Raw genomic sequence first — 16,871 nt, 5'->3', positions numbered from 1 at the left:
TTCTAGAGAAGCCAACACAGCCTTGGAGGGGGTGTCACTCCCAGCAGAAGTTAGGAGCACATGAGGGATTTGGCTATATATGACAATTTAATTACCAAGTGACAGATTATCAGTTTATATTTTGTTCAGGCAGCATGGTGGCTCAGTGGTTAGCACTTTGGCCTTTGCAACGCTAGGTCCCAAGTTGGAATCACGGACAGGACATTGTCTGCATGGAGTTTGCAGGGTCTCATTCCAAAAACATGCAGTTAGGTTGTTTGACTTCTCCCCAAAATTGTCCTTAGACTGTGGTAATGACATATGACTATGGTAGGGACATTAGATTGTGAGCCCCTTTAAAGAACAGCTAGTCACATGACTATGACTTTGTACAGCGCTGCGAAATATGCCGGCACTATATACTGTATTATATTAATAAATATTATTATAATTATCAGTCATAAAAAAAAGTAAAACAACAAGCAGTTTTTCTTATTTTTTTTTATATAAGAGATTGACTTATTTTGTTTGCTAGCAACTTTTAAATGGATCTGAAATTAATTGTAACCAGCTCTGTGCATGAAACAATTGTACAATAAAACAAAATTAAAAAATGAAAACTCATTACAACATGCCAGTTTTTTTTTTTTTAAATGTGTAAGAGCTATGCAGCAAGCAGACCTTAATGCAGCCATCTGTACCGATCTCCCAGTAGCCGAAGACTGCATTTGCACAGGCAATAAAACCCAAAAAAATAAAGCCATTTACAAATGGCAAGGGATCAAATGAAGCAATTCAAGTGGAACCAGCTTTTTTATTATTATTTTAATTTTATTTCCCCCTACATCAAATAATAAAAATCCAATTTCCCTCTCATTGGTTCAGTATCTGGTGTCGTCCTACCCATTTCCAGCGGGTCCAGGTTTTCATTCACATAGACACCAGGAGGGGGAGCAACATCACAGCTAGGATCACAGCACAACAGAACCAAGTGGTGCTCACACATGCCAATCAATTCTAGAAGAATGGCAGCCTTTGTCACCAGGAAGCTGTTGATGGCACTAGACCAGCAGAATAAAATCTGTGATTTTTGATTAAAAAAATAAGAGAAAGGGAGCAAAAGTTCCACTTAATGCTGCTGAGAGATGGATAAAGTGCATAGATACACCTGATGGTAATCCCATGAAATATTGCTTTAGTAGCTCTTATGTTTACAGGCCTTGGAAAGCAAAGAAAAAACAAAACAAAAATACCCCCAAACTTGATGCATAGGCTTTTCAGGAGCTGCTTGATACATAGCTCTCCTTCGCCACCTTGTGGCCATTTTAGGTTGCTGCAAAAAGATGGTGGAGCAGGGTAGAAAACAGGTTTTTTTGTGGGCGTCATTACAAATGAAATTCCGAAGCTTGCAGGCAAATAATTCGTGCCTCTCTAGCAGCAGTTGCGCTCTTATGATAATATGGAATTCCCCCATTTATCTAAAACTATTCTTCCATCCTTCCAATACAGTCACAGCTGCTGTTTTTAGCTTTTTTTTTCTTTAAAAAGAAAGCAAAAAGGATATAAGGGTTGAAGGAGGGGGATGAAAGGAGATTATCTATGTTTTCATTGCTAAAAGTCTAAAGGTAGGTTCATATTTATATATTTATAAAAGAAAAAACAAGCGATGTACTTCATAACCCTCTCACTCGGAAAATTCATCCAAAAAGAGCCAAATTCAGGTCCTGATGGCAGTGAAGAGGCCTGGTCAGAAGTTAGTTAGTTCAGGAGGTGGAGGGGTTCTGGAAGACCCACGTTTGTCCCTCGCACCACCCCCTCTGTGTGCATTCCCAGATGTCCATCTTGAGGATCGATGAGGATCTTTGACACAATACGTTAAAAAAGGGAAGCGGGAGGCTGAGGGAAGAGGCAGGGTGGTGGTGGTGGCAACAGTAAAAGGAAAGGGTGCTAATGTACAAGTTTCTTTGTGGCAATTTTAATCCCTAAAAAAAATAACATTAAAAAAAAAAGAAAGAAAACCAAAAGATCCCCACTGGTGGCTCTGTGACAGATCTACGACCTCTGAGTCTCTTCCACGATCTCAATGCCGTGCTGCTGCAGCTGTGCTCTCAACAATGTGTTTTCATTCTTCTGTTCTTCAATCTGGAAGAAAAAAACATGTTACACATGTACGTAATTTGGGGGTTCAGTGATAGAAAAGGATCCGGGGGGTTCTGGTAGATCATAGACTTAATACCAGCATGCAATGCCAAGCTGCAATATGTAAAGCTAGTAAAGTACTTTCTTGTATTATGGGAGGAATAGACTGCAGAGATGGAGACATAATCCTGTACAAAGCATTGGTCAGACCACATCTGGAATATGCAGTCCAGTTGTGGGCACCAGTTCACAAAAAGGACATTGTTGAATTGGAGAGAGTGCAGAGAAGGGCAACTAAACTAATAAAAGGAATGGAGGAGCTCAGCTATGAGGAGAGATTAGCTGAACTGAATCTATTCTCCCTTGAGAAGAGACGTATAAGGGGGGATATGATCACTCTGTATAAATATATAAATGGTCCATATAGAGAACTCTCTTCCCAATGATTCATTTTGAGATCATTACAAAGAACAAGGGGGCGCTCTTTGTGTCTGGAGGAAAAGAAGTTTAAGCTCCGGATAAGGAAGGGATTCTTCACTGTAAGGTCTGTGAACATATGTTCTATAGATTGCTTTAAGAAAAAGCTGGATGATTTCTAGAAGCACAGAATATAATTGGGGATTAAGGAGTTAAAAAAAAAGATAACAGAGACTGCTGATTCAGGGAATATCCAATTGCCTCATAGAATCAGGAAGGATTTTTTCCCCGTTAAAGCGAATTGTACCAGGGTTATTTTCTTCTGGACCAACTATGTCCATAGGGTTTTATATTTGGGATATGTTTATTTCCCTAGTGGTTGAACCTATTGGACTTGATGTCTTTTTTTCAACCTATGTAACTATGTTGTAGCTGAGCCAGACTACTTGAGAAGTTCTCAGCCAGGGTTCCTCCATAGCTTGCTGGGGGTTCCCTGGGAAATTTCCTCTTAACAACCAACACCAATGATTGATATGAGTTGTAAGGACGGCATTTTCCTCCATTGACCGTCACTGTAAGGAGCAATAAAATCATCCCAGGTTCCTCATGATAGTCTGGAACTTATTTATTTGCTTACTTTTAAATGCAAAATGAGAAGTGTGGCCGTCACTATAACAAGTTCCTTTTTCTTTTTTGTCTAAAATGATTTGTGAAAGAATAATGCACTGGGGACTAACGCCTCCTCTAACTAATTTCACTATGAAATAGGTTTAAAGTGGAAACTGAAAAACTAAAAATAACAAGCAACAACTGCACACGTATGCAGGAGTTGCATCACAAAAGCTCAGCCAGTCATATTGTTTCCAAAAAATGGTGCAGATACCGGTACTCCTTGTACTGATATGATAACACATTGGGCCTAATTTATTAAAGCTTTACAAGTCTGGAAAAAAATAGACTATCATGGGAGAAGCTGGATGATCCAGCAAACCTGGAATGGGTTTCTTAAAAAATAATTTGCTAGCAGTTGGCCTGGACCAGATTCATTCCAGGTTTGCTAGATCACCCAGATTCTCCTATGATAGTCTATCTTCTCCAGTCTTGGAGAGCGTTAATAAATCAGGCCTTCACTCCAAAGAAAATCCAAGGCACCCCCAGTTCTCCATTGAAGGTTTACAAAAAAGAAAAAAAGTATATATATATATATATATATATATATATATATATAAAGCTACTGTGTATATATGGCTATATTATAATATTTTTTTTTTTTTTTTGTTATAGCAAATTTGTTTGAAACCATTTTGTTTCTACAGCAGTCTGACCTAAAATCCCTAGACCTAAATGAGTAAAAATATAAATTCCTAAAAGTCACGACGACGGTAATGAGGTCCATTGCCCACCAGCGTGTGGTGACTGACCTGCTGACGTAACAGCTCATTGTCCATCTGCAGCCTCTCCACTTCTTTATACGTTTCCTGCATACGCTGGTTAGTCTGACGCAGCTCGCGGATGTAGTCACAAGCCTTGGAGAGAATCCCGCCTTTGCTCTGCTGGAAATAGAACACATTTGTGATTTTTTTTATTAAGGTATTATATAGAATAATGAAAGCAGACATGACAGAAGAACTCAACTTACTGCTCCTGTTTTGCTGCTTTCTGTGTTGCAATCTGGAATGATTTTGGACAGCTGGACAATCCAATTGTTAATCTTATCTCTTCGCCTTCTCTCCACTGTGAAGAAGCAAAACGGTCAGAATCAGAATATCAGATTATAAATAAACAGGATTTATATAGCACCAACATATTAAGCCTTGCTGTACATTAAAATAGGTGTTGCAAATGACAGACACATACAGACAGTGACACAGGAGGAGAGGACCCTGCCCAGAAGAGCTTACAATCTAGGTGGCTCAGATAAAGAATAGTCAATGAAGATATATTGAACAGTGTGAGTGGATGTGATATTACTGAATGATGACACATTGATACATTCCTATGGGTTGCACCCTTGCAATGGGAAGAATGGACTATTAGTTCTCTTGTGGCGGTTGCAGTCAGAATGCCTGGTATACCGGCATGATTCTGCAAGATGTAGTGTAAAAGAACAGATATGGTTGTTCAGTCTTAGTGCTGTACTTGACATTTCCCCATCAACATGAACCTATTGCCATGTAAATACAGGGGCTGCCATAGCAGCAAGTTTCTGGTTGCCATGTGTACCGTGCGTAAACCTATTGAGCTGCATCAATTTTTTTAGTGCTCAGGGAAATCTCGTCATGTACAGACAACCTTGGTCATGTAATATCCGAAATGTTCTTGTGTCTACAGTGGCTCAGTGGTTAGTACTCTGGCCTGTGCAGCTCTGGGTCTCAGGTTCGAATCTCAGCCAGGACGCTATCTACATGGAGTTTGCAGGTTCTCCCTGTGTCGGAGTTTCCTCCGGGTACTCTGGTTTCCTCCCACATTACAAAAACATGCAGTTAGTTTATAACTGGCTTAAAATTGTCCTTAGACTGTATTAAAGACATATGACTATGGTAGGGACAATTAGATTGTGAGCTCCTTTAGCTAGTGATATGACTATGGACTTTGTACAACGCTGAGTGTCAACGCTATATAAATACAAAATAAAAAGGGACAAATATTACAGAAACACTTTTTTTTCAGAAGAATGGAGGCTGTTATATCTGCAAGAGAGGCTCATAGTACTGAAAAATGATGTCAAACAAGCTTATATAGGTGTGGTGGGTTCCAGAGACAACGCATGATCTTGCTAGGAATTTTTTGGGCTGGGTGGGGTGAAGCTGTAGGTGAGTGGGGCAACACAATCAATATAGCATTCAGAGTTGTTGCCATAGGAATCAAGTAATCCCTTTATTTCTGTCAGTTTTCTACTGCCCCCCATACTTTTTTCCAACTTTCTTTTGCTGACGCCTCAGTATGTTATATATTTCTATTGTTTTTGTACTGTGACCCAATGTTTCACTAATGACCCAAAGACAGCCGGGTTGTTACTGAAAAGTGCCGGGTGGTGCGCCAAGCTAAAAGGAGCCGGGGAGGATAAGGAGAGCTGGGTGGGGATAGCCAATGGCTTACCTTCATTGTGTTGAGCTCTGCGCCTCTCGTCACGTGGAGTTCTGTTTCCATCCATTTTCCTAAAAAGAAATGACAAACTGAACTAAGTCTATTATTTTACATCGGACAAACATTAGGTGGCGCTGCGTGTGACAATGGCGGCATCAACAGGGGCTCTGCACCAAAATCAACCTGCAAAGATAAGACAGATATTAATGGTTTCACAAAAGATCCACATCAAGTTACAATTCGGTGGATATGGATGAGGATACGATGCCTCTTCAACCAGGGTGAGGGATCCGGCCAATGGGACAGCTGCAGCCCTAGACAGAGACATTCAGTGTGGTTCCTGGTCACATGATCGATGAAAAAGCATGACTGGTAAAGGTAAATAAAGCTTGTACAAAAACACATTTATCAGTTATCTATGAGGGAGAACTATACTTCAGGCATAAACTCACCTTTTCACCTTGGTGTTATGGATGATACGAGCCCGGGTTAAATTGATCTATCCAGGTTTTACTTTTGTTTATCCTTTCTAAACTCATTGCCACGGCAATGAAGAGGAGACTGCAGAGGCTTATGGGAGACTGACATCATCAGTCAAAGAGAACAACAAAAACAGGACGTAATCTGTTATCCAATCAAAGGAGTAGGAGTGGTTTTAAAATATTTTCCATGCCCTGATTGGTTACAAGTCACGTGTTTTTGTTTTCCTCTTTTTCTGGTCATGTGATGATATCAATCTCCAGCACCATTAGTGGTTGATTATAGCAGATACGGGGGGCGGTGAGTTCTAGAGATCTTCAGCAGGGAGGTTGCACACCTGAATGAAGTATTGGGGTCATCGGGCTCCACAGATGAGGTGACAACATGGATTTGTGCGTGATCTGTATCATTGCCAACCAATCACAGAAGACAACACAATGCTCGATTGGTTGACGTTAGTGTTTACGTCTGATTTAATGGAAATCCAACATGGTATTGTACCAGAAACCACTGCCGTCTGTCTTGAAAGAACTAAAGATAATTAAAGCCAAACTCACACTTTCTTTGTGCATTGTGTCTAGTTTACAGCGCTGATTGAACTGACTAAGATCTTCACAGAGTTCACATAAATGTATTAGCACTGATTTTCAGCTTTATAACCAATTGCTAGTCTACAAAAAAGCACTGCAGGAGGACACCTAAACCGGAAAAAACAGTTTTGGTTATGGGTGTGAAGACAAAACACCCGTATAGTTCTGGAATATATAATCAACAGGCACATCGATACGTACGGAGAGTAGGGATGAGTGCGTGGAGCTATAGTCCTCTGTGTTCCAGCGGGAATCACATCTTGAGGGGTCATCATGACGTAAAACTGCCCTAAAATGTAGACAATGAGGTTGTTAGAGAAGTACAATACTATACACATCAAGAAAACACCATACAGCACCGCAACTATGTTCTTTGGCCCTCCAGGTATTGCCCTGAAATATATATTCAGGAATAATTCAGGAAAGAGATCTCCTTGCTGTGCCATGCAAGAAACATGAAAAGCGAGCTAGTGATTTTGTCCACCCCCCACCTATTGATAGCAGCTTGGCCTCCTAAATGATTAAAGAGTCAAATCCTAGGCTGCAGCAGACAGCGCTTCACCTGGTGAAGGTGAGACAAAGTTCAGTGTTCTCTCTGGCTCTTTTTAGTTGGGCGCACCTCGCAGCACTTTTCAGTAAACACCAGGCTGTTTTTTGGGTACTTACAGAATAGTTGGGTCACAATACAGAAGCCACCACTCGCCTACAGCTCCCACCCAACTTAAAAAATTCTGGAGAGAATACTGTTGTATTGTATGTACAATTTCTATTATATAGCATACGCCAGGTTTCCTTACCTCCAGCTTGAGCCAGTGCAGGGTCAGCTGTCTGCACAGATACTGCTGTGGTGTCCCCAACTGAAGACGCTGGAAAGTACGCAAATCGTGTCTCCCCGCTGACGGCATCTGTTGAAGGACTTCCGCCATTACTGAAAGGGTTCTGGATGACAGCCTGTGACAAGCGGGGACAGAATAATCAATATGTTAATATCTTAATGCAAACTTTTACTTGCAAAACCTCACACACACACACACATCTCATTCTAATATATCAAAATGGTACAGTGTTCACGTAGGACTCCAAAAGTTATTACTTGTAGGGCAAGGAAATTATTTCCTTACCCATGTTCTTTGCTGGAAACACTTATAGAAGAAGCTGTAGGCGGGTAGTGGCACCTGTACTGTGAACTAACTTTTCAGTAACCACTCAAAAACAGCTTTTTCAGACTTTCTTTTTTATCATCTGCTGATTATGTGATGAGAACGCTACCCGTCCTAGGGTGACAACACTTCTCTGGTCGAAGCCATAGTTGTTACCCAGGCTGGACTTCAAATGTGTCTTCCTCTCCTTGACTTCCATTACATGTGTGTGTGGGGGGGTTAGTAGTTTAAAGTGGAAAGTAACATTATAGATTATTTGTGCTTCATAATCAGCTCACATGAAGTGACAAGGATGCTGTTTCTAGCAAGTATTTTCTGAACTCGCTGAGGATGGCGTGAAAATTGATAGCTAAAGAAACCAGCACATTAAGGATTGGCAAGCTGCAATATATAACAAAGAGCTCTAAGAGGGAACCAGCTGAGAATGGCCAAAGATACATTTAGTCTTCTTACCGAATTTACACACAGAGGTAAGTGATGGGTATTTAGTGAACAGACAGGTCCTCTTTAAATAAACTTAGACATTGCATTGCTAGCACTGCATCTTTAACTCTCACCTGTGCTACAGCTTGTGGGTTGCCAGCAAAGGCTGCGGTAGAAACCACACTGACTGCTCCTGACGCATCGCCCTGACCGTCCAGCTGACCATCTGTCACCTGGACTACTCTGTATGTTACCTGAGGAGGACAAGAAATTAACCAATGGTTATCAAGTGGAGAAACTGAAGAGAGAAATGATAGTCTATATGACCACAATCACATTCTTCAACTTGAGCAGTCAGTTTACAACTGGAATACCCCTATTGTTCCTGAGACAGCCATTCCCAAGGTGCTTTATTACCTATGCAGTGCTCAGGCAGCCCAAAAAGAGGCAACCTTTTCATTACACTGTGTGCAGAAAGCTTTGCAGTACTGCCAGTCAGTGAAGGGTGGAAAGCCTACTTGCCATGGCATCTGATAAAGGAGAACCGCTGATCTGAAATCTTGGACAATGTGGAAATAGATGGGGATATGAAAAGGGAAACTCCTCTTTCCTTGTTCCATTGCGTCTTCACCCAGTCCTTTTCCGGGCTTTTAGGCATCTTGATTGATGTGGCCAGAATAATGTAAATTCTTCAGCACACCAAAGTTTATACATTTCCAGATTATAGAAGCACGCTCAGATCAGGGTGCATTCAGAAAATGATTGCTAACAGGCAAGTAAGTTTGTTTTATTGTATAAGAAGCATAGCCTATCCTTTGAGTAACAAAAGAACCTCTCAGCTTGCAAGTATAGTTCCATTTATTCCCTATGTACCTTTAAAGCAGGTCTGTGGAGTCAGAAGCAGTACAATTGTCAGTTCTAAATCCAGGTTCACAATAATTGCTCCAAATCTCACTCCACAGTCCTGCATTAAAGCAGGAGTCCTACTTTTAAGAATCCACGATCAGGCTGGTCATTATTGCAGAAAAGGACAGGATATGTCGCTTCTGCAATAATCCCTCCTACCTGCCTGATCGTTCCGGGTATCTGGCAAAAAAGATGAGTCACACGTGCACCATCAGCTTTGGCTGCCAGGATACCCAGCAACCCCGGCATCCCCTGAGCATGCTGGGAATGAATGAAGTCTTGCACACCTACCAAAGAACATCTACAGGAAGAAGAGAAAGGAAAGGATGGTGGTCCCCTGCAAGTGAACAGGGATAGGTGAGTAATGTGGGCTTAGTTCCACTTTAAGTGAAAGGCAGTCTAAGACACGGGCATGGCAGGGTGAAAGCTATGACTTGGGAAATAGTTGGGCTCCATTCTGGACTGCGCATCAAACAAGCAATATTTGATATTGTTCTGCAGCAGGCTTTAGTTTACAGTTTTCTACAAGCAGAAAAAAGAAATTCCTGATACCTGACCGCCATTGTTCTCTGTGCGGAACTGATACTGAATGTTGTGGTCTGCGAAGGCTGCTTGCTGGACAGTAGCAATGGCCACCGCAGTATGCTCGTCAGCGCTCGTCTCATCTCCTGCAAACAAAAAAACAACATTATGTTTATTACTCAAAGACAACTAAATTCCCAGTCTACATGTATGTATGAATGAATGGCTATCACAGTCCTGAGCTAAGGCTAAGTCAGCCAACGTGATTCAGCAATAACTTCACAAACCCCCTCAAAGGTCTACTCGTATTAAACAACACAACTGCAAATGACTATTTTAGCAGGGTGCACCACCCGGCACTTTTCAGTAACATCTTGCTGATTATGGGAGGTTACTAAAGAATTGGGTCACAATACAGGGGCTGCCACACGCCTACAATGTTTTCCCATACAGTTTGGGTTGCCTGGGTTGAACACTGATTTATGTAACACATGTAGTATAGTCAGATACAAAATCATCAGAAAATAATAACGGTGACCTAACCTAAGCAGCTACAGAACTGTTCACATGACAGAAACTTATTGTCTTGGGAAAAAAAACATACAGCAGGATGATGTCATCAGAGTTATCGTTATATCGTTTTGTAGTCAGCCTATAAGGTTAACATTTGATAAGAAATAGTAACCCCAGAATGACTTACCGTCATGTAACTCTACCACTTCATCTGTGTCCTGTCCTTTATCATGACTGCAAAATAAAGAGAACAGAATTTATTATATAAATTTGCACATGTATAAAGGACATACTTAAAAAAACAAAACAAAACAGGAACTTAAACCTGACCTCACAGTAGCAGGGCTTGGCGCCCTATTGAGAGCTCTACATCTTGCTGTAAGGGTGTAGCCATGGCATGCCTGTGCTATAATATTAGTAGGTGCAGCAAGGGATGCCATTGAGGACCAGCCAGTACAACAGGATGGAATCACTTTGTCTAGTGTGTTGGCTTGGCTGGGATTTTATACTGTCTCTGTCTTCTCTATAAGTGTTTCTGGAAATGTAGCAGTTTGTTGCCACCCCGAAATAAATTCAAATATTTTTAGAAAAGAGACGGGGATTAGGTTGGCAATAAGGGTAATTATGTATATATTTTTAAACATCATGAATAATTACAAGAAATGTACATGTATATATCTTGAGCTTTGTTGTAGCATCACAGAGTTCAGATATTCAAAACTATACAGATCCCTTCTAACATATGAGAAATTAACCGTTTCAATCAAGTGTGTCTAAATGTGTCCAAAATAATAAATAAACAGACATATATGAAAGTTACATACATGTATATTTGAAATATATAGTAGTAGTTCACATAGCTTGGAGCTACTGTTATATATATATATATATATATATATATACACACACACACACATACATACATACACTTTTCTACATTTATCTATTTCATATATGCATGTATATAACTTTCATATATGTCCATTTATTTATTATTTTTAAAACACTTATCGTACCCCTGAGGAAGCCTAACTGGCAAAACGCGTCGGGCCAAACTCTTGATTGAACAGTTAATTTTTCATATGTTAGAAGCGATCTGTATAGTTTTAAATATCTGAACTCTGTGATGCTACAACAAAGTTCAAGATATATACGTGTACATTTCTTGTAATTAACCTTATTGCCAACTAATCCCTCTTTTCTAAATACTGTGATTTTCATTGTTATGAGCATAGATTTTATTAATAAATATATAATATATATAGTAATGACTGACTGTAGGTCTCGTGCGAATACAAGGGAGTTATGTCATCCTGGCCAAGAAAGACAGACGAAGGCCTAAACCTTGAGACTCGGAGAAGATGACGGGCAGATATGAGATACATTGTGGTCACTGCAGTGCAAGTCAGTGCAAGCGGCTGAAAGTGAAACTCAGGTTACACTATAAAAAGCTGCAGGTTTTAGGCTGGGATTTATTTCAGAAAGCAACAGGCATTTTATCTTCTGCAATAAGCATTTTTACCTGCCTGATGGCTTGCTTCAGCTGTCGAAATTGCTGAGCTACACATTCCCAGCAATCCTGGGTTCCCCGGGACTGAATGAACTCCTGCATGCCTGGTGGGAGTTATGGCATCCCAGCCCAGCCAATCAAGATGGCCAAGGAGGAAGAGAAGACGATAACGGTTGTCCTCATATAAAATGGGAACAGGTGGATGTATCAGGTTTTAGTTCTCCTTTCATTCTATGAACAGATACTACAAACACCAAAAGACCAGGTCTGAACCCCAAAAACAACCAATCCCTAGTCTCCGTCACCTCAGTATCTCCAGCACCCCTCAAAGGCTGCATACACACGTGCAATAATTGTTGTTGGAAAGGATCTTTCACGATCCTTTCCAACGACTAAATTCTTCATGATGCATAAATGAGTGCTGTACATAAATTCTGCTCTATAAAGAGGAGAGAACGATGGAGCTCTCACCTCTTCACTTTTATTTTGATTGTTCCTCCTTTGTAGATCCACCAGGACGGTCCTCGGAATGAGGAGCGCTTTACCAGACTCTCATCCGATATCAGCTCTGAAGTGATAATCGGTCTGGAATCATCTGACACGTGTACGTAGCCCAACTCTTCAAATGTGAATATTTTGATGCATAGACTTCTGCGAGGAAACTCTCCCATGTCTAAATATTATTGTACGGTGGGTGTTGCTTCCATAATATTTTGGCGTGCTGTGCCTTATTGTATCTCATGACTCAGCTTCAGTCAGAAGGCCTTTGTTTTATAGGCATTTCATTTTCTGCTGCCAAAAAGTGTGACATAACCATGCAGGATGCAGACAGACTGCGCTAAAATGATAAATGTTTTGCGTTCCATCTGTAGTCAAACACAGCAATTCACCAATATGGCAACATGGAGGTGCCCCGCACACAGTTCATATATGGTAGGCGTTTCATACTGCAGAAAATCTGCAATGAATTTGAGGAAAATAAATATTATAATTTCCCCATCAAGGGGTGGCCATAGCCTTCCCCAATACTCTGATGACAGCTTGCAGAGGATGGTAAAATTCTACAAGCCCAAACGACACCACTGACAAATCCATGACAGCGATGGGTTCCCTTTAATAAACAAACAAAAAACTATGGGAAATTCTTCACTTTGCTAATTTATTACCTGCAGGTGATATTTTGGTAGGTAGGAGGTGTCATGAAGGTGGAAATGATACACGAAGAACTGATTACAATTTAGGAAGGCTAATGAATCTCTTAGATCTTTGTGTAATTTTGCACACCTATGGCAGCGTTGTATTGAGCGAAGTGTCTGCAGGGATTCCCCCGCTGATATGGCGCCGTACCGTTATTGCCTGTGCCGAGCAGACATCACATAGAGAAGTGCAGGTGCCGGCTCCCGGTAATTGCGCTCATACTGAGCCTTTGAAGTCATTTCACTTCTAATTCTAGCTGCTGTCAGCTTCTGAATTAATGAACGGCGTCCTCCTTGCATATAAATCAGATTGCGGGTTAACAACTCGGTGGCTGATTCTAAGCGCGGATGACAGGCCTTACTTTATATATGCAAAGCAGAAACTCTGCTAGAATCTAAAACTTGCAGATAGAAGGTGATCTTCACCCAACCTGGCCAGTTATGGTCTAGTTGGAAAATGATCGCATCAATGTGTTTTTCAACCAGGGTTCCTCCAGAGGTTTGCTAGGTTTTTCTTGAGCAATGAGCAGTTTGTAATTCTCAGGTCAGTATAAGTGACACCAATGATCTTTTTTAGGCCATCTGTAGAGACATTCTTCCCACTGGAAGGTTGGGAAATTCTTGAGCAAACTGACCCCTGCGCCATCACTCCATTGGAATGTTCTTTCCTTTAAAACACCATGGCAGGGGTTGGATTAAAGTGGAAATTAATCTGCAATTATTCCCCTGTGCCCGTGCTATCACAGGGCGCCGCCATCTTCCTTCATCATTTCCTGAAGACAATTAGCCGTGCCAGGATGGCAGGAAGTTCATTAATTCTTTGCATGTTCAAGAGAAGCCGGTTCAGCCGGGTTTTCCTGGTATTCGATGCTGGACATTTTGCGCACGCAAAATCTGACAGCTGGGAAGCCATTTGGTATCAAGAGAAGTTACCGGAGAAGAGACATTGCCTGTCCCCATTCTGCAATACCCAGCTGCCTGCATGGCAAAAGTTCCATGCAGGAGTTCCACTTCAAATAGAAAATGAATTCTTTAAGCAGTGTCCAAAAAAGCCAAACAAAACTGTTTTTAGTAATTAGGAAACAAGGTACTTACAGGACATCAGGTAAATGAAGTTGGTTATCAGCTCCGATACTTTGTGATCCTTGGAAATTGGATCCCAGCACTTTTCAGTAACCACCTGGCAGTTACCAAAGAGTTGGAATAGACCCGACTCTTCCTAGGCAGAAGCTGCCACCTGCCTACAATTTCTTCTCACCCAGTTTCACCTCCTTGGCGGTACGATTATTTTAGGATTTTTAAATGCCAAAGCGGTACATTTGACTTTTAAAAATACTTCGAACACGCATCGAATACCCGCCCGGCATCTGCATTCCCTGGCTTCGCGTCGCCAAGGTTCAAACGCCAGAAATGCGGGGCCAGGGGACACAGATGCCAGGCATTGCCAAGGGGACGCAGCTGCAGGCCAGGCTCGGGGTTACCATATTTTGTAATGCAAATTGACCCCGAGCCACACTCCGGATTACCGCCAGGTAGGTCAAAAGAAATTCTGGGTTGAACACCGCCTACAATGAGTCCCGTCTGTGCATGATGGATCCTCCTAACTTAACCAACAACATTACGAAATATATAATTAGGTCTCTTATTTCTAGGAGATCACTGACTGAATGTTGGTCATGGACAGCTGTAACACAACTCGAGGTCAATGCACTACACGTACGCTGTGCACATTATCAATGGTCTTTACAAACATAGACACATGAGAAGTGAGGGATAAAAATAATCCGTGTTGTACTCTACCCGGGCAGCCATAGGACAAATGATACACCGGCTACACACACACACACAGAGGTATTAGCTCTCCAGGAATTACAACCCAGTCATAGTTATATGTGAGGGCAGCATGGTGGCTCAGAGGTAGCACTCCGGCCTTTGCAGTGCTAGGTCCTAGGTTAGAATCTCAGCCAGCACACTATCTGCATGGAGTTTGCTGGCTCTCCCCGTGTTTGTGTGGGTTTCTTCCAGGTACTCTGGTTTCCTCCCACATTCCAAAAACATGCAGTTAGGTTAATTGACTTCTCCCCTAAAAATTGACCTTGGACTGCGTTAATGATGTATGACTATGGTAGGGACATTAGATTGTGAGCTCCTTTGAGGGACAGCTAGTGACATGACTATGGACGTTGTACAGCGCTGCGTAATATGTCAGCGCTATCTAAATACTATGTAATAATAAAAATATTAATAATACCAACAGGAGTGCTTCAGGGTTACAAATATCACCCACATGAACCCTGCCTAGTGCCTTTGCAGTAAGAGTTTTGGTAAGACATAACCAACGAGAAAGTGGTCACTTACCATAAGCAAAACAACACCAAACTAAATATTGTGCAAATAATTAGTCTCATCAGTCCTTTGTAGTAAGAAATGAACACATTTAAAGCGTACCTAAACACACAATTTTCACTTTACATAAAATGGTAGACAATTCTTTTTATGTTAAGTAAAAATTCTGTTTTGTTTTTTTAGGTGCAATACTGTTTTTTTTTTTAAAAAAAGGTGCAGCACGGCCCCCAATTTTTGATGGCCTAGAGGATCGAGAATGAATGGGAGCGCAAAGCATCCCGGGATACCTACATCACGCATCCCGGGAGGCTCTTGGGTGCTCCCTTTTGAGAGATGCTCGGGCAGAAGGAGCCTTTTCTTGAAAAGGTAAAAAAATTGCCGATCTCACACATGCGCAGTGAGATCGGCAAGTTTTTTTCCCATCTACCTCAACCGATCTCGCGTCTGGGTCAGGTGAAGTAGGAAGAACCCCCGGAAAAGGCGAAGATGGCGATGCCTGGCGCACCGACATGAAGACGGATGCTGGGACGCCGCAGTACCCGATGAAAGATGCCTCCAGACCGATCGACTGACCTGCGGGATAAAAGGTAAGTGCATTTTTTTGTTTAGGGGAACCTAAAGAGTTTAGTTCCTCTTTAAAGTCCACCATGACTGCAACACCCATACTAGATACAGTGAAGGAGTGAGCATAGACATGAAGATCCAGTAAATGCTATAATCAAGGAACTAATGGTTAACAAAGGGAAAAAGAAAAGCCTGAAGAATAAATGCAACCGCCAACCCTCCTTTGGCTGTTGGATATATTCTCCCTTTATTTCCTACCTCTCTAACTCCATGTCTTAGGCTGCGTACAGACACTCAATAATTGATCTTTCATGATCCTTTCCAACGACAAAAGACTGAATGAGCGTTATACATACAACACTGTTCTGCTCTATGGAAGGAGGAGAGCGACGGAGCGGCACACCGCCGCACACTCTGTCCCCTTCACTTCCATTATGACCATTTGTCGGATTTATGAATGACGAATGCAGCACACACACACCAGATTCTCGTCTGATATCAGTGATATCCTGAGTCGATTATCGGACAAGAATCATCTGATGTGTGTATGTGGCCTTAGAACTTGGGGACAAGGACTTCAACGAAGAAGCTCGATCTCCCCTCATTGTATACCATGTTTTTAATAAAATCTGCACAACCTTAAGCTCTATAGGCCAACACAACTAATCTTTACACCACCCAGTAGGTAGAACATTGAATGAACCATAAATAATCTCTAAAGGGTTTGAGTTGATGTGTCCACACAAGTGTTCTCGCCCGGCTATTTTTGGGTGGTTAATGAACAGTTGGGTGACAATACAGGGGGGTTGCCCCCCATCTACAGTTTATTCCCACCCAGCTTAAATACATTTCTGGGTTGAGCACTGACAACAAAACTGATTTAATAAAGGAGAGAGATTCAGCAAACTTGGAATGGTCCAAGAATGAAAACATTTGACAAATAGCAAACCATTTAAAGAAATCCTTTCTACCCCAGGTTCTTCTACCGTGTTTCCCCGATGATAAGGCAGGGCCATCAAATAAGACAGCCCCCCCTTTT

General features: G+C 41.6%; 1 protein-coding gene across 5 annotated transcripts in view; it reads right to left on the bottom strand.

Annotated features, from left to right (window-relative positions):
* Positions 1–465: 465 nt before the first annotated feature.
* Positions 466–16,871, bottom strand: part of USF2 (upstream transcription factor 2, c-fos interacting) — a 26,138-nt gene continuing 9,732 nt past the window's right edge. The window contains exons 2-10 of one of the 5 annotated variants that reach the window (XM_072425582.1): positions 10,404–10,450; positions 9,734–9,849; positions 8,410–8,529; positions 7,490–7,643; positions 6,894–6,981; positions 5,635–5,693; positions 4,175–4,269; positions 3,957–4,085; positions 466–2,121 (exon numbers count right to left, since the gene is read on the bottom strand). In XM_072425582.1, coding sequence (XP_072281683.1) covers positions 2,032–2,121; positions 3,957–4,085; positions 4,175–4,269; positions 5,635–5,693; positions 6,894–6,981; positions 7,490–7,643; positions 8,410–8,529; positions 9,734–9,849; positions 10,404–10,450 — 898 coding nt within the window. In that variant the 3' untranslated portion in view covers positions 466–2,031. Of the gene's footprint in view, positions 2,122–3,956; positions 4,089–4,174; positions 4,270–5,634; positions 5,694–6,893; positions 6,982–7,489; positions 7,644–8,409; positions 8,530–9,733; positions 9,850–10,403; positions 10,451–16,871 lie in introns of all 5 variants that reach the window. The other 4 variants (XM_072425583.1, XM_072425581.1, XM_072425585.1 and 1 more) reach the window with 4 other exon arrangements.

The sequence above is a fragment of the Pyxicephalus adspersus genome, chromosome 11 (genome assembly GCF_032062135.1).
Source record: "Pyxicephalus adspersus chromosome 11, UCB_Pads_2.0, whole genome shotgun sequence".
Classification (NCBI taxonomy): Eukaryota; Metazoa; Chordata; class Amphibia; order Anura; family Pyxicephalidae; genus Pyxicephalus; species Pyxicephalus adspersus.
Note: the sequence above shows the minus strand (reverse complement) of the source record. Positions and strands in the feature narration are given on the sequence as shown.